Source organism: Macaca nemestrina, chromosome 3 (genome assembly GCF_043159975.1).
Source record: "Macaca nemestrina isolate mMacNem1 chromosome 3, mMacNem.hap1, whole genome shotgun sequence".
Taxonomy (NCBI): Eukaryota; Metazoa; Chordata; class Mammalia; order Primates; family Cercopithecidae; genus Macaca; species Macaca nemestrina.
Window position 1 is genome coordinate 118,030,640 of NC_092127.1, and position 16,220 is coordinate 118,046,859.

Below are 16,220 nucleotides of genomic sequence, written 5' to 3' on the forward strand. Positions count from 1 at the left end.
TTGATCTAAAATTTCAGGATTTACATTTTCACAAACCATTCTAAGGTGTTTTTTCCCGGTAATAGGTGTTTTACCCAATTTCTTCATGTTAAAACTGCAAAAAGGAATTTTAGTAACTCATGTTTATACATAGCTTAAAAGTTACTTCAAATAATGAGAAATACAATTTTTTCTTTCAATTCAACCCCAACAAAACTAATGTAGGTGTCTTAAGCAATGGCATGGCGCGCTGCACATGATACTTGCCAAATAAACATTTTTTTAATTAATGAATGAAACATACCATTGACTTTCACAACTTTTTACCTTGGGCCTTAAAGAAAACAATAAAATAGCACAATGACACCTTTTAATGTGGTGGGGTTTCTTTTGTTTGTTTTCTTTTTGGTATGAGCATTATTCAAAAACCCATGAGTATTCCCATTTTATATAAAAGTTAGATAATAAGCAGATCAAAACCTCTATTCTTACCTTTAGGTAAGAATACTCTAGCAAATAAACTCCAGCAAATACATAACTACACTTATCCTATTATTCTTATAAATATAGATTTTCATTTATTTGTTATGTTAAGAGAACATACACGTATTCAAGACAACTACAAATTCCTACTGAACCACAGAGTGGAGATTATATTTAAAACTCATTTTAATACTTTTCCCACAACGAAATACTTATGAATTCGGACAATAATATTTAAATGTCTCAAACAAATAGATATTGGTTTATTTATATATCATACTTCTTAAGCACAAAGGCACCCATTTGTATACAGACTTAAAAATTCTTCAGAGTCCACAAAGATTGCAATCATATTGACAGCTTTAGGGATCACATCCAATCACTTTTTCATTTAGCCATTACTGACTACAGTAACTATACTCAGAAATTCCCTAGTATTCTTGAATTCTCATAAAAATTGACCAAATTCTCTAATTTATTTCAGATTATTTTTAGATTTGTCACTTAATTTTATCATGTGGTTTGTTTCCTTCTTTATTTGTTAAATTGATGTTAATTTCTCCAAACAACAAAGACCCCATAGGGAAAAGTCTGCACTTATATTGAAAGTCCTAAGTTGCTTCCAAAAATTCCTATTGAAATTTGTCTTTTTAATGTGGCTGAGTCTTACCTAAAAGATGGAGCTAATTTGGTTCTGTCTTCCAAAGTTTTCAGCTCTTCTGAGGCAAGAACCATACCACTGTCCGTCTGGTTGTCCTTTTTCAGAGACAATGAGATGGCACAGTTAATTGAGCATATAAAATGACCAACTATTTAATTAAGGTGATTTCTCAACCCATCTATCATGACTATCAAATAAGGTCCTGTGGAAGAACATAAAGGTATAATAGCCACAAATTGTCCAAGCTACAAAAGGAAGCAACTGCTTCCTATGAGTAGACACAGGCCAGGGAGAAGAGAAAATTTTCACATCAGCAGCTGAGAATGCCTGTTACCATTGCTTTCTTCACCATGACACTACTTGCACTTTAGTGAAATTGGTCAGAAAGCTACACTGTCTTGAACCTTGGACCAAGGACTTTACTTATGTAAAACACAGAGTTCCATCTCCATAATGACCCCATGATACACACACTCGAGGGCAGCCTTCTAATGAGGCTCCAAGACTTTAATGCTTAGGCTAATATTTATCTAACTAGTGTTTCATCCTTTGTATTATTTCTAAGACTATTTTTAAAAGATGTACTTACATCTGGGATTACTTTTACTTCTGGTTCTTCTAATGGGATGTCTTCAAATGTTTTTACACTCACAGGCCGACTCTTTCGCTTACTGTTCTGCAGATACTGACTGCAAAAGAACAAATATTTATATTTTATTGGTGGTATATTTGACTGCAGATACCACAAGTGATACCTAAGTTCATTATCTTTCAACCACAAACTTAATAGCAACCTTCAAAACATCCTTTAGAAAAACAAAACAAAATAAAAATCTTTCTCTGCTAGCACACATGGAAGGCTTAATTTCCTGAGAAAGTCCATTTAAAAGTATAATATAACTGAGGAGTCTCGATGAGCCTGTTCTTTTGAACCCTACTTCTGAGGTCCAGTCCTGGACTAAAGACAACAATAGCAGAGGGAGTTATCAAGTGCCTTCTACTTGGCTTCCTGATTGCATGGGATTCCTCCATCGAGCTCTGGATATATTACCGAGTGTTTCACATCTGTCTGGCCATCTCCCGGGAAATTTTTTCTGGATAATGCTCACAGAGCAACCATTCAATGAAAGATAGGCAGAGGAATCATGTGAAGGTCTCCTTAAAGGATACTGAACCCAGCAGTGATTTGAAGACAACCTCTTCCTTTTCTGTGTAACAGAGGCTTAGTGTGCAAAGGGAAGGTGGACTGAGTCTCACTGTCCCCTCATTTTTGCCCCCAGAGTTGCTGTCTCAGGAAAGAGCAGTGGTTTGAGAGTAACAAGATATTTTGCCTATTTCAGAATCTACCACTGACTGCAGAAACTTGAGAAAGTCATGAATATTTCCGTGACCCTCTTTTCCCATCTGAAAGATGTGTTGGCAGTAGCACTCCCTCCCTAGCTCACGGAGATGTTGGAAAAATGAATGACATGGAGAATGTTGGGCTTATTGTTCTTAGGAAGAATAATGCTCTCTCAAACAAAGCTCATTTTTCTCCTTTGACTTCCAAAGCTTCCTTCAGGAGTCCAAATAATAAGACTTTTCGAACAACAGATCCTCTCCTTCTTGGGAAGGCTCCTTCCCGGCCATGTGGCTTTGGGTGAGTCTAGTTGATGCTATCAAAATCACTTACAGCCCAAGTGAGGGAAGGGAAGTCCTACTCACTGGGAGGACCCAACGAGACAGAAAATACACTCTTCATTCCTATACCAGCCTACTTCCCGCTACAAGCAGCCTTCTGGAACATGCTGCATAGACCTTGGGCCACAGGAGAAGAATGGAAATTAAATCTCTCTCCCCTACCCCAAGAGGCTGGTTCCTCCCTGTACAGAGAGGAGAGAATGAGATTTACAGGTGACACCCTCACTCAGGAAACTCCACAAGTTAGAGGATATGATACACAGGGTGCGATCGAAGGCTACTTTCTTGTAAGTCCAACCCCTAAAAGTAATGGTTGTCGAAAACTACTGGTACCATAGTCAATCATTCCTGCATTCACTTGTTCAGGAAGCCCTCACTGATAATCTGCCACATGCCTGGCACTGTGCCAGATGCTGTCTAAGCAGCATTTCATGACGTGTTCACCACGGTACCACTCTAGGGGTGAGTATTACTATCCCAGCTTTTCAGATGAGGAAACCAAGGCATAGGAAGGTCAAGGAACTTATCCAAAATCACATAACTGGAATGTTTGGATTATTATTTTGAGGGCAATGAGGAGCCACTGAAGGATTTTAAGCATGGAATTGACAAGATCAGATATGCCCTTTAGAGAATTGACTGTGGATTGAAAAGAATAAGACTAGAGGCATAAGACCCATGGGAAAAATACTGCACTTCTTCAGGAGAAAGAAAGGCAGCTTGGCTAGAAAAATGGAATGCCCATGAGGTTTGGAGACATGGGTTCATTCTAGAGATATCTAGGGGATAGAATCAACTAGGGTTGGCAAGTTTGGAAAATAATTTAGCTGCCTTAGAAAGGACAGCTCCTTAAATTCTTAATCCAGTAATTTTTTAAATGGCATGATCCTTTCATGATTGACAAAGCATTTCCACAGACCATGGTGCATCTGTTCCTCCTAAAACGGAGAAATAGGTCTTTTAATTATTTCCCCTTTAGAGATGAGGGAGCCAAGGATTAGGGAGAAAATGGCTAATAAAGGGTAGAACTGGGACTCAAACTTAGGCCTTCAGACACCAAAGCCCATGTGAAGTTTTTGTTTTTGTTTTACTCTACTCCATACAGACTCCCTTGGAAGAGTATCAGGAGGGAAAAGAAAGAAGAAAACAGCAGACACAATTGTTCAAGCCGTTATTAAGCACCCAGTATGTGAACGGCGCTGTTCTCCTGTCATGCATGCACTGATCACGCAGTAGCAGGGTCAGGGGTGTAAGTATGGGATATGAAACAGACAAAAAGTGCAGAAAGGACAGTCCCACTTCAAGCAGCCTAATGGTGGAGCCAAATTCAGGAATACCTAGCTAGCAGGCTATCCCAAGCATCAATCTACAAGAGCCATTTAATCATCACTAACAATTAACCAAAATGAAGAAAATAGTATGCACCAAAACCTTTCTCTAAGAAAGTACTACAAAGAAATTTTTGATAAGCTGCTTGATGTGGGAGGTGAAACTCCCAGAGAAAATGACAGCGATTGCAGATGGTCCCAAAACTGCCCTCAAAGAAAGATGAGTCCAGTGAGTATGTGCTTTCTTGCAGGAAGCATGCAAACTTGAGGCCAGAACTGATCCACAGGGGAAATTAGAGACAAAGCTAAGTCTAGACATGAGTGGTCCCTCTCTAAATAAATGCTAAGTAAATATTTTCCAAATGGTTTAAAGGGGCCACAAATCATGAGGCTAGCTCCCACAGTGACGTCTCTGTCCAGCTCTATTTATAATGCAATAGGATTGAAAATTAGAAGGAGAAAGACTGCTCAGCTTTTGTACTTGGCCAGAAATGCATAAGAGGATGGAACAAGCCCCCTGAGAAGTACCCCAGCCTCAACTCATTCTCCCCAGAGAAACAGAACCCCAGGAGAGCAACAGAATGAAGCATGCCATGTGCAAATGCCTCTATCTGCTTCTCTTCGAAACCAGATGACTAAAATGTGACCATGAGTTTTATTTTATAAAAAGGAAAAAAGGTGGAGGAGGTTGAGAGGAGATGCAGACAAAAGACTCCAATTTTCATTTTATTTTTTAAATTATGGTAGGATAAAAGAGAAACTGGACTGGAAAAACCAATTCAAAAATCACAGACAGAAAATAGGAGCCAGGCCTGTGCTGGGAGAGTGGTGTCACATTTGTCCACGCTTCTGGGGATAAATGTTAGCAGCCCTTTTATATATCCAACATCGTATTTGGTGCTTCCATTACACAAACATGATTTCTTCTCCTTCTCAGCACCATATGCAAAGCACCCGGCGAGCCAGGAGGCTGCTAACTCGGATCATCACTCTACTTGGTCACAGAAAACACAGGGAATATAGTTCATGATCAAATGGCTTTCCGATAAAGGGGGAGGCAATAATGGTGTGTGGGGAACAATTGTCACACTAAAAGGCTGGCTGAACTTGAACTGGAAATGTGTAAACACAGGAGTGGAACTGTAGTCTCATTTCATTACTGTTTCTCTCTGAGGGCCCTCCTTGGCATGGGAGGAAACAACATGGACTCAGGTGTCAGAGGAACTGGATTCATCTCAAGGATGTGATTTTAAGCAGCTCACTTAATAGGTATCTTTTACTGAGTGCTTTCAAGGGTCAGGTGCTTGGAAATAGATTATATCTTACAACTCTCAAAACAGCCATTTTCCAACAGCACCACTGACCTTGTCTCATTTCACAGATAAAGAAACTGAGGCAGAGGGTAGATGATTTGCCCCAAGTTTCACAGTTGCTACAAGGCAGACTTGGGGGTCCCACTCAGTTTTATCTGACTCTAATACCTGATCTTTAACCACAAGTTTGTACTGCCCTCAGGTAACAGAACTGAGCCTTGCATTCAATAATACATAAAAAAAAAAAAAGATTATTGTTTCTACCTTGCCTGACTCTGAGTGTTATGATGTTGGCAACATCTGATAATATACGGCAAAGTTCTTTAAAAATATGCCTAACGCTTTTGACTTCGGTGGAACAGTCAGCTCACTTGCTGGCTTCTAAGCTTTCTTCCTTCCAATCAGTGTTTCTGCTGCCCTGCACAACTCTAGGAGGCAAACTGTCCACCAGTTTCTCCTTAGCATCCCTGCCATGTGGCAACCTGGCCATGCTCTGGACATGAGAGAGCTCCCTGCCCCTCCCTGCAGCCCGGGCACACTCTGGCTGGCAGGCTGGACCCATGCTGTCAGGGATTCCATTAAAGCAGGAAAACATCCAAAGGGGTTGGGAAAGAAACAAAGCAAAGTGAAGTAGTCCCAGCCTTAGTAAAGGGCAATTTTAATATCATATTGTAGAGAACCACACCAACTCTTTCCTTATGCACAGGTGCTGGGAGAGAGAAAAAAGAAAGCTGCCTTCAGAACCCCTCTGCAAACCAGGAAAGGACTGCAGTGCATGTGTTTTACATAAGCCCAGACTTCCCGCTATGCAAATAAAATACTGAAAATCAGACGTGGGAGGGGCTCCTGAGATGCAGCATCCAGTCTAATTCAGGACACAGACCCATGGCATTCTGTATCCTTGCCAGAGAGCCATAAGTGTGTTCTCATGCATGCACAGAACTCTTCCTTTCTGAATCTCTCCTAAGCCATTTAATTCACATTAATAAAAGCATACATGGGGATAATTTAAATGCAGATGTCTTTGTAAAACTGGTCTCTTTATTCCGGAGATTAGCAAACTGTGGCATTCCAGCTATTGCAGCTGCAGGGCTTGGAATTCTTAAAGGCAATGCTGTGGCAGCAGCGTGGGCTACAGATGGGAGGAAGCACACCTACCCAGGCCCTCTTCTAGGAGCATTCCCCATGATGTTAACCTCAGGGCTAAGGTTATGTGGAAGTAGGATGCAGCAGCCTTAGACATGGTCTTCCTTCCACTTCCAATCTCCCTCCCCGAGATGGCCTTGAAGTTACCCTCCCCCAGGGGATGTTAGGCCATATACTGTACCTGATTCCTGCTGTGTTGTCATAATGGAATTTGGGGTCACATACTTCCTCCTCCTCCATACAGGAAACAGGTGAGGTAGGCAGAGAGAGTCCAGAATCCTCTTCCATGCTCAAAGTCTCTGATATCGGAAGAACAATATAGTCTTTGCCGTCCTGAAACAATAAACACAGAAGACTGTTGTTATGGCTTCAGTTCTTCAAGTGCCTTTTCATTAAAAACAAAGGGCACAGGGGCTTCTTGGCTACCTAGGGCATGTGGCTTTCATATCTGAACACAGAACTTTAAGACAACATTACAAATCATGTGTCAGAAACAAAAAGCCGTTGAAATGGAAGGTATATTAAAGGAGAGAACTAAAAACGAGATGGGTAAGGAGCCCACAGGGAAGTGCAGTTACAAAGAAGAGAAAGCAGGCTGTGGTCAGAGAGGTAACAACAGAACACACGGAGCTACATAGAACAAAAAAATCACTCCTTCACAGAGCCCTAACCGCACGAGCCAAGCCCTTCAAAGGGCATGGCATCCCGTTTTAGCTACCACATTTCAAGGCAATGGAAAAACTGATGACAGTCTAAAGAAAAGCAATAAATGGATACGAAAATGGGTCTTTTGAGAAAAGGTTGCACAACTTAATATTATTGCATCAAGAAAAAGAAATAAATGACTATTTGATATCTGTAAATGTTTGGAAGGTTTATTGATAAAAATAGAGCTGACCTATTGTCCCCCAGCTGTTCAAAAGAAAAGAAAGAGGAAATTCGCTTCCATTGTAGTAAGAAGCATTGACTGGAGATTAAATAACATTCTAACAGTAAAGACTCCAACTCTAAAATCTTCCAGTGGAAGTTATAAGAACCTGGGATGATACCAAGACAGAAACCATCTCTTTTGCATAGCTTAGATGTATTTTTGCCTGCAGAATTTACTAAAAATTTCTTGAAATTTCTTCCATTGTTGATCTTCTGTGGATCAACCAGATTTTTTGTTTGTTTGTTTTAGCTTTAGAAGAGCATTTGAAGATATAACAAAAAGATAAGTAGGTAGAAATCAGAGTGTCTGCTCCCAGGTCATAAATTAGAATCTTATCTGCCTAAAAGGGTAATTGCAGCTTTTAGAAAAGCATTATTGCTCAGATGTAGAAGAATACAGTAGATTATTCAATGGCTGAGAGGATGGCATGGTAGCCATGAGACAGTTCAGGCAGTAGGGAAGTCCTTGACATCTAAGTACTCTTTGTAGGCGCTTCTTGGATGGAGGTGACAAACCTGCTGAGCATTAGCTTGCAAGAGATTTCCCAAATGTTCCACCAACTCTGAAAACGTGGGTCTCTGACTGGGCTCCCCGTGCCAGCAGTCCAGCATGGTCTGGTACCTAGAGAGGCAAAACACTGATTTCATTAAATGCCTCTTTCTTCCTGAATGATGAAAATAAGCACTTAAATGAGTACACATTTATAAAGAGCCCACGAGTCGAGATGCTAAATAGGGATACAAAACTGTGTAAGACACAGAGTCCCATACTCCCGAGGCTCAATGTGTATAAAAAACAAAACACTTAAAGCAACATCTAATAAAAACTAACTGGTTGCTTTGAATAATAAAGTACTATCTTTTCAAAAAGTGATAACTCCATGCTTGAAATTATCAAGAAAGGCCCCAAAGTAAAAGCAGGACACTAACTGGGCAATGAAGAAAGTCTATATAATGGAAAGTCTTCCAGGCAAGGAGAATTTGCGAGCAAAGAAAGAGAACAGAGGAACACTTCTTAAAGTCTTACATTTCTGGTGTAGTATAATCGGGGGCCCTCATTCTAGTTCCTTCTTTCAATCGCCTACAAAATTCTTCATCAATCTTTACCCCAGGATATGGAGAAGCACCTAGAATAAAACAGGGAGGAGACATTCTTTAATTTGATTTTCTCTTATAGAAAACCCTGCGCCTGAATCTTGCATATCCTCATCACCTACGTATCTTTTTTTTTTTCCAAAGCTTCCTAGAAGTTTCGCCTGATAGACGTGAAGTACAAGAGAGGAAAAGACAACTTTTGTCTTCCTCTTTGGAGTCTGGATGGAAGGACAAAGAGAAATGACTTACCCAAGGAAAATATTTCCCACAGCAACACGCCAAAAGACCAGACGTCACTCTGGATTGTGTACACTCTGTCAAAAATTGTTTCTGGGGCCATCCATTTCAAAGGGAGGCGAGCCTACATGGGTAGAAGACAAGGATTCAGAACCCAAATTAGCAAATATCTGAAGAAAAAAACTTCCTTTGTTCCTGAGCACAGGTCCTGAAGCTCTCTATGAGGAGTTTTAATTCTGTTACTTAACCAAGCACTGGATTCATGTTTGAAACTTACATCTCCTTTTCTGACATAATCTGGATCTTTATAAATATCCCGGGCCAAGCCAAAGTCACAGATTTTAACCACGTTCTTCTCCGATAAGAGGATATTTCGTGCCGCCAGGTCCCTGTGGATACACTGCAAAGAGAATCGTGTGTGCATTAGGTCTCGGCACAGCTGATCTCTTTCACATCTGTTGTGACCTCATGCATCAAAAAAAAATCCCACATCAGAAAGCCAACTGATTAATAAGGACTGGGTTAGTATCTTTTAACAACACTTCAGGAAAAAACTCTGTGAGCTTTGCTGAGACACACATCTGCTCATTCCATAAACAGCCCCAGCCTTTGGAGTTAAATAATTAAGTTATAATATGATGATGGAATCATAAATAGGCTCCTCTAGGACACAATTGAAAGTGTGTTTCTGGTCACATCCACACATCCCTTTTGCCTGGCCCCATATTTGGTTAAAAACGTGTTATTCTAGGGAGGTCCCAGAATGGGATTTGTTTTTTGAATGAATGCACGGAAATCAGAAACAAGGGGCTCTCATTGGTTTAGTGCTCTTTGTTGGTTTCCCCCTTGCGTATGAGGCTGAAGCCAGACTGGCTCTGATAAACAATTCCCAGTGGGGCTTCCCCTGATTTCAAAGTGCTGGGCTATCATAAATGTCTATTAAGGCAATTTCAGCCTATCACAAGTCAGGTTAGTTCTCTGGTGCATTAATAATATAATGAGATTAATCTTGACTTTCTTTCTCTTCCTTTTAGCTTCTTAGTTTCTCCTTTCTCTGTATCCTCCAAACTTCACCTAACTTCCTACTACTCAGCAGCTTTAGCTCCATGTGATATTTGGTGAGAAAATGAGTCTTGGGGAGCACAAGAAATGAATCAATGGCTTAGAAGAAAACTTTTTTCTTTTTTTTCTTTTTGAGAAGGAATCTCGCTCTGTCACCTAGACTGGAGTGTGGTGGTGCAATCTCAGCTCACAGCAACCTCCACCTCCCAGGTTCAAGTGATTCTCCTGCCTCTGCCTCCCAAGTAGCTGGGACCACAGGTATGCCACCACACCCAGCTAATTTTTGGTTTTTTAGTAGAGAAAGGGTTTCACCATGGTGTCCAGGCTGGTCTCAAACTCCTGACCTCAGGTGATCCACTCACCTTGGCCTCCCAAAGTGCTGGAATTACAGGCATGAGCCAACATTCCCGGCCAAGGGGAGAATTCTTAACTCATTGGAGTAGTGATCGTGTAAGCCAGGCATTGCTGACCTTCCCACACCTCAAATCTGTATGGCAGTCTCCTCTGAACAAGGCATATTCAGAAGCACATTGTCTAACACAATTGAGCAACACTGGGAATTCCAAAAAACAGACAGTATTTTTTACTTTTCCCCCCAAACAAAAAGTTTCCTTTTTTAACCCAACAACCAAGTAGATTCAAGAAGTCATCTGGTAGATATAAAACAAGTTAAAGGATTCCCACATTCATGTCCAGTCTCTTCCTAGTCCCCAAAAGGAACCCTGAGTAAGTGGCAAATTCCAGCCATAAAAAAATAGTAATAATAAATCATAATCTCCAAGCAGTGTAAAGGGCCTTTCTTTTTGGGAAAACCCTATAAGGCCCCAGTTCTCCTCCTTCCCCTTGGGAGAGAGAACACAAGAGCTACCTAGCAGAAACATCAAAGAGCCTGAGGCCTTGAATGCTATGAGAAGCTTTAAACCTCAGGGGAAAACATGGGCGGAAGATTTCATTCTAATTTAGGAAACACAAAATATATATATACAACTTAAGTCTTTCTTTCTTCATTAAGCTGCACGAATACATTCTGTCAACTGATAGTTCTTCCTGATCTTTAATTTGAAGTACTACTACTTAATAAAAAATTACACATTTTACCCTTTCCAGGGGAGTCACTGCCACCAGCCTTGCTCCCCGCTTGGTGTTTACAACCTTTGGAATAGTTGTAACTTGTCACGTCCCCACCTCAGCCTTTGTTTGGCCTACTTTTCTAATTTTAGCTCTTTTAATCGCTCTCATCTGAAGCCTGTCCTTCCTCGTTTCTAATTATACTCCTAACAAATACTTTTTGATGGATGTTGATGAATGTAAAATAAATTAAAAATGATTCTCATGCCAAGATATCTGTAGGGCTCAGCCCCTCCCCTTTCCAGGTCATTGCTCAAATGTCAAGTTCTTAGTAAAGCCTTCCTCGTCTACCTTGTTTAAAATGGATGTACACACACAGAGAGAAGCATAAACATACACAAGTGCATTGCTCCTGTATATTCTATAACCCTTTCTTGCTTTATTTCCCCATAACATTTACTCCCATCTAACCTACAACATGTTTTACTTGTTTATATTATTGTTTGCTCTACCCACTAGAACTATAAACTCCAGGAAGGTGAAGAGCTTTGCCTGATTGTTCACCCCAGTATCCTCAGTGCTCAGAAGACTGCCTAACACTTAGTAGATGCTTGACAAGCCTTTATTATACAGCTTAATTTCATGAACTCCTTAACCACTCTTACTTAGCAGAAACAGAGCCGCAGAAGTGGTGAATGAATTACAATCCCCAAAAAGCACCAATGGCTGACACTGGACATCCTATTTCCAAACCTGTGATCTGAAAAGATAGCTGATTTCCCCTCAACCTGTCTTACCTTTCGTGATGCCAAGAACTCCATGCCCTTAGCCACTTGGAAGCTGTAACAGATGAGATGCTCCAAGGTCAGGAAGTCCTTATACAGGTCTTCAGGAGCTGTCCGAAGAGGCAGGAGGATGGAGATTAGTATTTTCATGAATTGGTGTGATTTGTTTCTAAGTTTGCTAGAGTAATAATCTTTTTAAGACTTGGGAGTTAAATTTTCAGGAAATAGAAACAGAGAGTCAATGCTTCTATCTTCTATAAATCTCCTGAATCCCAATATCATTAGCTTCTATCACATCCTTTAGGAACAATACTGGTTTTTCCATTTTAGCAAATTGAACCAGTAAATCCAGGAGGTAGAATAAGGTAATATTGACCTAGATAATCTGGGAAAGAAAGAGGACATTTCCAAATTTGCCACTTACACTGTTTTTTGTCATGTACCCAGAGGGATAAACAATAGTTTAATATCAAGAACTCTAAAAATAAGACAACAATATTCAGGGTCATTGAATTGCTTCTCTCCAGGATTTGTCCTGGGACAAAGGCCAAAAGTCAAACTATAATCTGCAATAGATAACTAAAAATACTAGAAATATATTTAATTCATTTGCAAACTTTAAAAGTGCTGTAAATACATTAAATCTGGCCTGGGAGGATGTTTTTTCCTGAGAGATAACAGAAACATGGAAAGACACATTTACGTAAATTGGTGTATTTACTTCAGTGCAACTGGTACAAATAAACACTAAGATATTAAATGGGTGTTTCAAAATCATCTCTTTGGTCAGATAAGACTTATGGCTTCTTTCCTGGAGACAAAGACCAGAGTAAACAAAAACTCAGTTGTAGTAATAACCTCATAAGTACTTAAAAGGCTGTGAGCCTTTTTCTCAACAACTCAATCTCTTAGGTTTCTGGCTCACTGGCCACTATTTCTTGAAAGAGAAAGAGCAGGGTAGAGGCAGCACCACTCGATGTGGGCCCAGCTAAATGAAGCCTAGATCACCTCCCCATGTGCTTCTAGACCAAGTCCCAGCTTCACACTACCTTCTCAGCTACTAAGGAAAAGGAGTTAAATGCAAATTCTCTCTATAGCCTCATGTCAAGGGAAACAGAGTGGGCTTCTTTCACTATTCCTCTAGACTTATGCCTCAAGGGGAGCCAGCCTGTCACCCATCTCTACATCCACGACGCTATCTCTGCTCCTTCTGAAGGAGGTAGAAATACAGTGTGTCCTGGAGCCGGCTGAAGTCCTGGAAGTTAGGCTTGGGACCACAGCTCGACCCATAAAGAGCACTAAAATATCACTGAGGCCGGGTGCGGTGGCTCATGCCTATAATCCCAGCACTTTGGGAGGCTGAGGCAGGCAGATCACCTGAGTTCAGGAGTTCGAGACTAGCCTGGCCAACAAGGTGACGCTCCATCTCTACTAAAAATACAAAAAAAAAAAAAAAAAATTAGCTGGGTGTGGTGGCAGGCACCTGTAATCCCAGCTACTCAGAAGGCTGGGGCACAAGAATCACTTGAGCCCAAAAGGCAAAGGTTGCAGTGAGCCAAGATTGCACCGTTGCACTCCAGCCTGGGCAACAGCATGAGACTCCACCTCAAAAAAATAAAAATAAAAGCAAATAAATAAAATATCACTGGAAACATAACTTAAAGGCCAGGATATTTATCAAGACTCCCCTGAGGAATAATGGTTGGAAGGAAGACTTGATAAGCCACTTGGCCTAGGGTAGAAACAACAGATGGCTCCTAAACTGCCTTTGGGATGGTTAGGTATAATGAAAAGAAAGACTTTTGCACATCCAGTGCAATGGAGAAGCTACTCAACTACCAGAAAACTTGTAGCCTCTCCCGCTAATAAATGCCGAACCAGTATTTTAGGAACACTGCTGTGGTTGTAACTGACTGCTTATCCCACTTGGACCACCTAGATTTCTCAGGCTAGCCTTGCTTTGCCTCCCGGTCTAGGGCTTCCACACTTCACTTTTGGGGAGACAGAATGGAGGCAGTCTATTATAGAAATTCAGGTCTCTTTCAAATTATGAGGTAGTATTGGACTTTTCCCATGATCAAATTCCTTGTAACACCCTATCACCCTGTCTGCTCCGACGAGAGTATGCCATAGCCTGCAGGAAGCACTGGCTGGTACCTTCCTCTTCTTCTACATCACTGAGGGACTTCTCCTCCACAAATCCAGAGCTGGCTGAGCTCTGGCTACTGGTGATGCTGTCCAAGCGCCGTTTCAGATCCACAGGGATTGCTCCAACATAGTCTTTCCCTTGACGGAATCGTGCCCCTTTGGTCTATAAAAAAGCAAAGGAAAAAACAAACTCCTTGAACACAAAATAAGTCTTTAAAAGTTTAGAACCTTTAAAATGTGATAACGGTGGAAATAATAGAAACTACTAAAAAGCAGACAAGGAGGACATCAATTTCAGGATTATGCAATCTCTGAACTGAAATTTGGGGCAAGTTTTGTGCATAATAGGATTTCTTCCACAAAGCCTAACTCCTTCTTTAGCTTAAAGAGACAAATGCCACTTTGAGTTGCACTCAGACACACTCTCAGCATTAGGGTGCTCTTCACAGAGGGATTTACACTCCAGGGGCCAAATATAGCTAGGGGAGAGACAGAATAACCCAGAGCTGTCCTACCCTCCGCCCTCCCCTTTCCTCGATCATACCTGCCTTCTCCCCCATGTCCACACTCTATAATGGGTCAGTAGATTAAAATCACAAAAATAGAACAGAAACATATGGCCCCCAGAAGGTAAAAGAGGAAGTTATAACAGCCAATAGGTAATATGAGAAGACTCCTTACAAGTTCTTCACAAAATTTCAACTAAAAAATTAACCTGTACCATTTCTAGTTTCCCTTCATTTTATAATGTGGCCAGAGCAGGATTAGGAAATGACATACCTTGTAGGGGACAAATTCATTTCTCTTGCTCCTCAGGTAAGTGGATAGGTTTCCAAACTTGCAGAATTCCACAATCACCATGAGTGGCCCTGCAGGCAGCATGTCCAGGAAGGAAAATGGATATTCACTCGTGTTCCTCACTAAGTGTTTAATACAGTGATGAACCCAAAAACACCTTAGAAGAAGGCTACAACCTTTCATTGGGACAGGAGTGTAGAAATCAGCTGGTCCCAATCCCCTTATATAAACTTGTTTATATTATATATAGCTTTTCTTTTTTCCAGAAGACATTTTCACAAGATTAACCAAAATTTCAAAAGAAAACCCACCCATCTACTTGCTTTTCAATGCAATCACTTGATATCATTCCATTTTGGGGGTAACTACCGTTAAGCTTTCAAGTTTTAGGGAAGTTTACTCTTCTCATCTGGACATCTGTTACACAAGTAGCAAACTGAATCATAGTGGCATGACATTTCTTAATTCTGAGAAAGTTTTATAATAATTTAATTCTAGTGCCAATTAAACCACAGTGAAATATATTTATTCCTAGGAATCCGCAAAGTATTTTAAGCTAAGAAAATCAAGTCCATGGGAGTTGACTGCTTTCCCTCAAACACTATCAGAGAGGCATGTTAAAATTGGGTGACCAAAACCATCCACAGTTACTCACCTCCTGGCTTGGTACAGGCACCTAGAAGGTTGACCACATTGAGATGGTGACCAATATGAATGAGGATCTTGAGTTCAGACATGAGGGCTCGATGCTCACTGTGTGTTGCTCCTTCTAAAAATACAGTACAAGGAGGGAAATCTTAGGTGTGGACATTTCCTTCGGATAACTGGGGTCCCTCCTTCCCTGCATGCCACTATGCAACTTACCCTCCAGGGGTAACACAGCTGTGACCTAGTTTACAGATCACATGCATTTCCCCAAAAGTCAAGTGTAAATTCTATTTTCTAATTTGAAATAAAATTCATATTTTAACTGAGCCAGAATGTTTGATATTTAAAGGAATCCACTGTGAAATCTTTTGCAAAGTGGAGAATACATCTGCAATGGAATAATGCCCAGATTCTCTTCTTTTACAAAACTGTATTTTTGCATTTCAGGTTCACTACGATTCTGAGGGTCTGATCATTTCAGTGCTTCCTCATAAGGAAGCGACACCATGTATTAAATATCTTCATGTGTTAGGGGCTATACCGAAGGTTCCAGCCAATCTGTGCCAATCTGTGCAGGCAAATTAAGGCCAGCTGGAAAGACCAGTTGACACATGAGGCTGATGGCACTAAGACTATGTGTTTGATCCCGTTTGGACGGCTACATTTCCCTCTAATTCACAGGCATGGTCCACATCTAAGGCCCTGATGAGCCACCTCAAAATTACATACTCCCTTGGCCACCAGAGAAAAAAGGCAAATGGAGAAAGATAGCTTTGAAACGCACAAAACCTATTGGCAAAGGGTTAGTGGCACTGCCTTCATCAATGAAAGAACATCACAATTGGAGAAAGAAGCTTTA

At 40.8% G+C, this 16,220-nt stretch overlaps 1 protein-coding gene across 1 annotated transcript in view; it reads right to left on the reverse strand.

The window, feature by feature from the left end:
- The window catches only part of LOC105463529 (kinase insert domain receptor), a 47,810-nt gene that overhangs the window by 3,039 nt on the left and 28,551 nt on the right, over positions 1-16,220 (reverse strand). The window contains exons 19-29 of the mRNA XM_011710677.3: positions 15,369-15,482; positions 14,696-14,784; positions 13,925-14,078; positions 11,780-11,877; positions 9,130-9,252; positions 8,865-8,976; positions 8,548-8,647; positions 8,037-8,142; positions 6,772-6,923; positions 1,713-1,812; positions 1,133-1,218 (exon numbers count right to left, since the gene is read on the reverse strand). Coding sequence (XP_011708979.2) covers positions 1,133-1,218; positions 1,713-1,812; positions 6,772-6,923; positions 8,037-8,142; positions 8,548-8,647; positions 8,865-8,976; positions 9,130-9,252; positions 11,780-11,877; positions 13,925-14,078; positions 14,696-14,784; positions 15,369-15,482 — 1,234 coding nt within the window. The remainder of the gene's footprint in view (positions 1-1,132; positions 1,219-1,712; positions 1,813-6,771; positions 6,924-8,036; positions 8,143-8,547; positions 8,648-8,864; positions 8,977-9,129; positions 9,253-11,779; positions 11,878-13,924; positions 14,079-14,695; positions 14,785-15,368; positions 15,483-16,220) is intronic.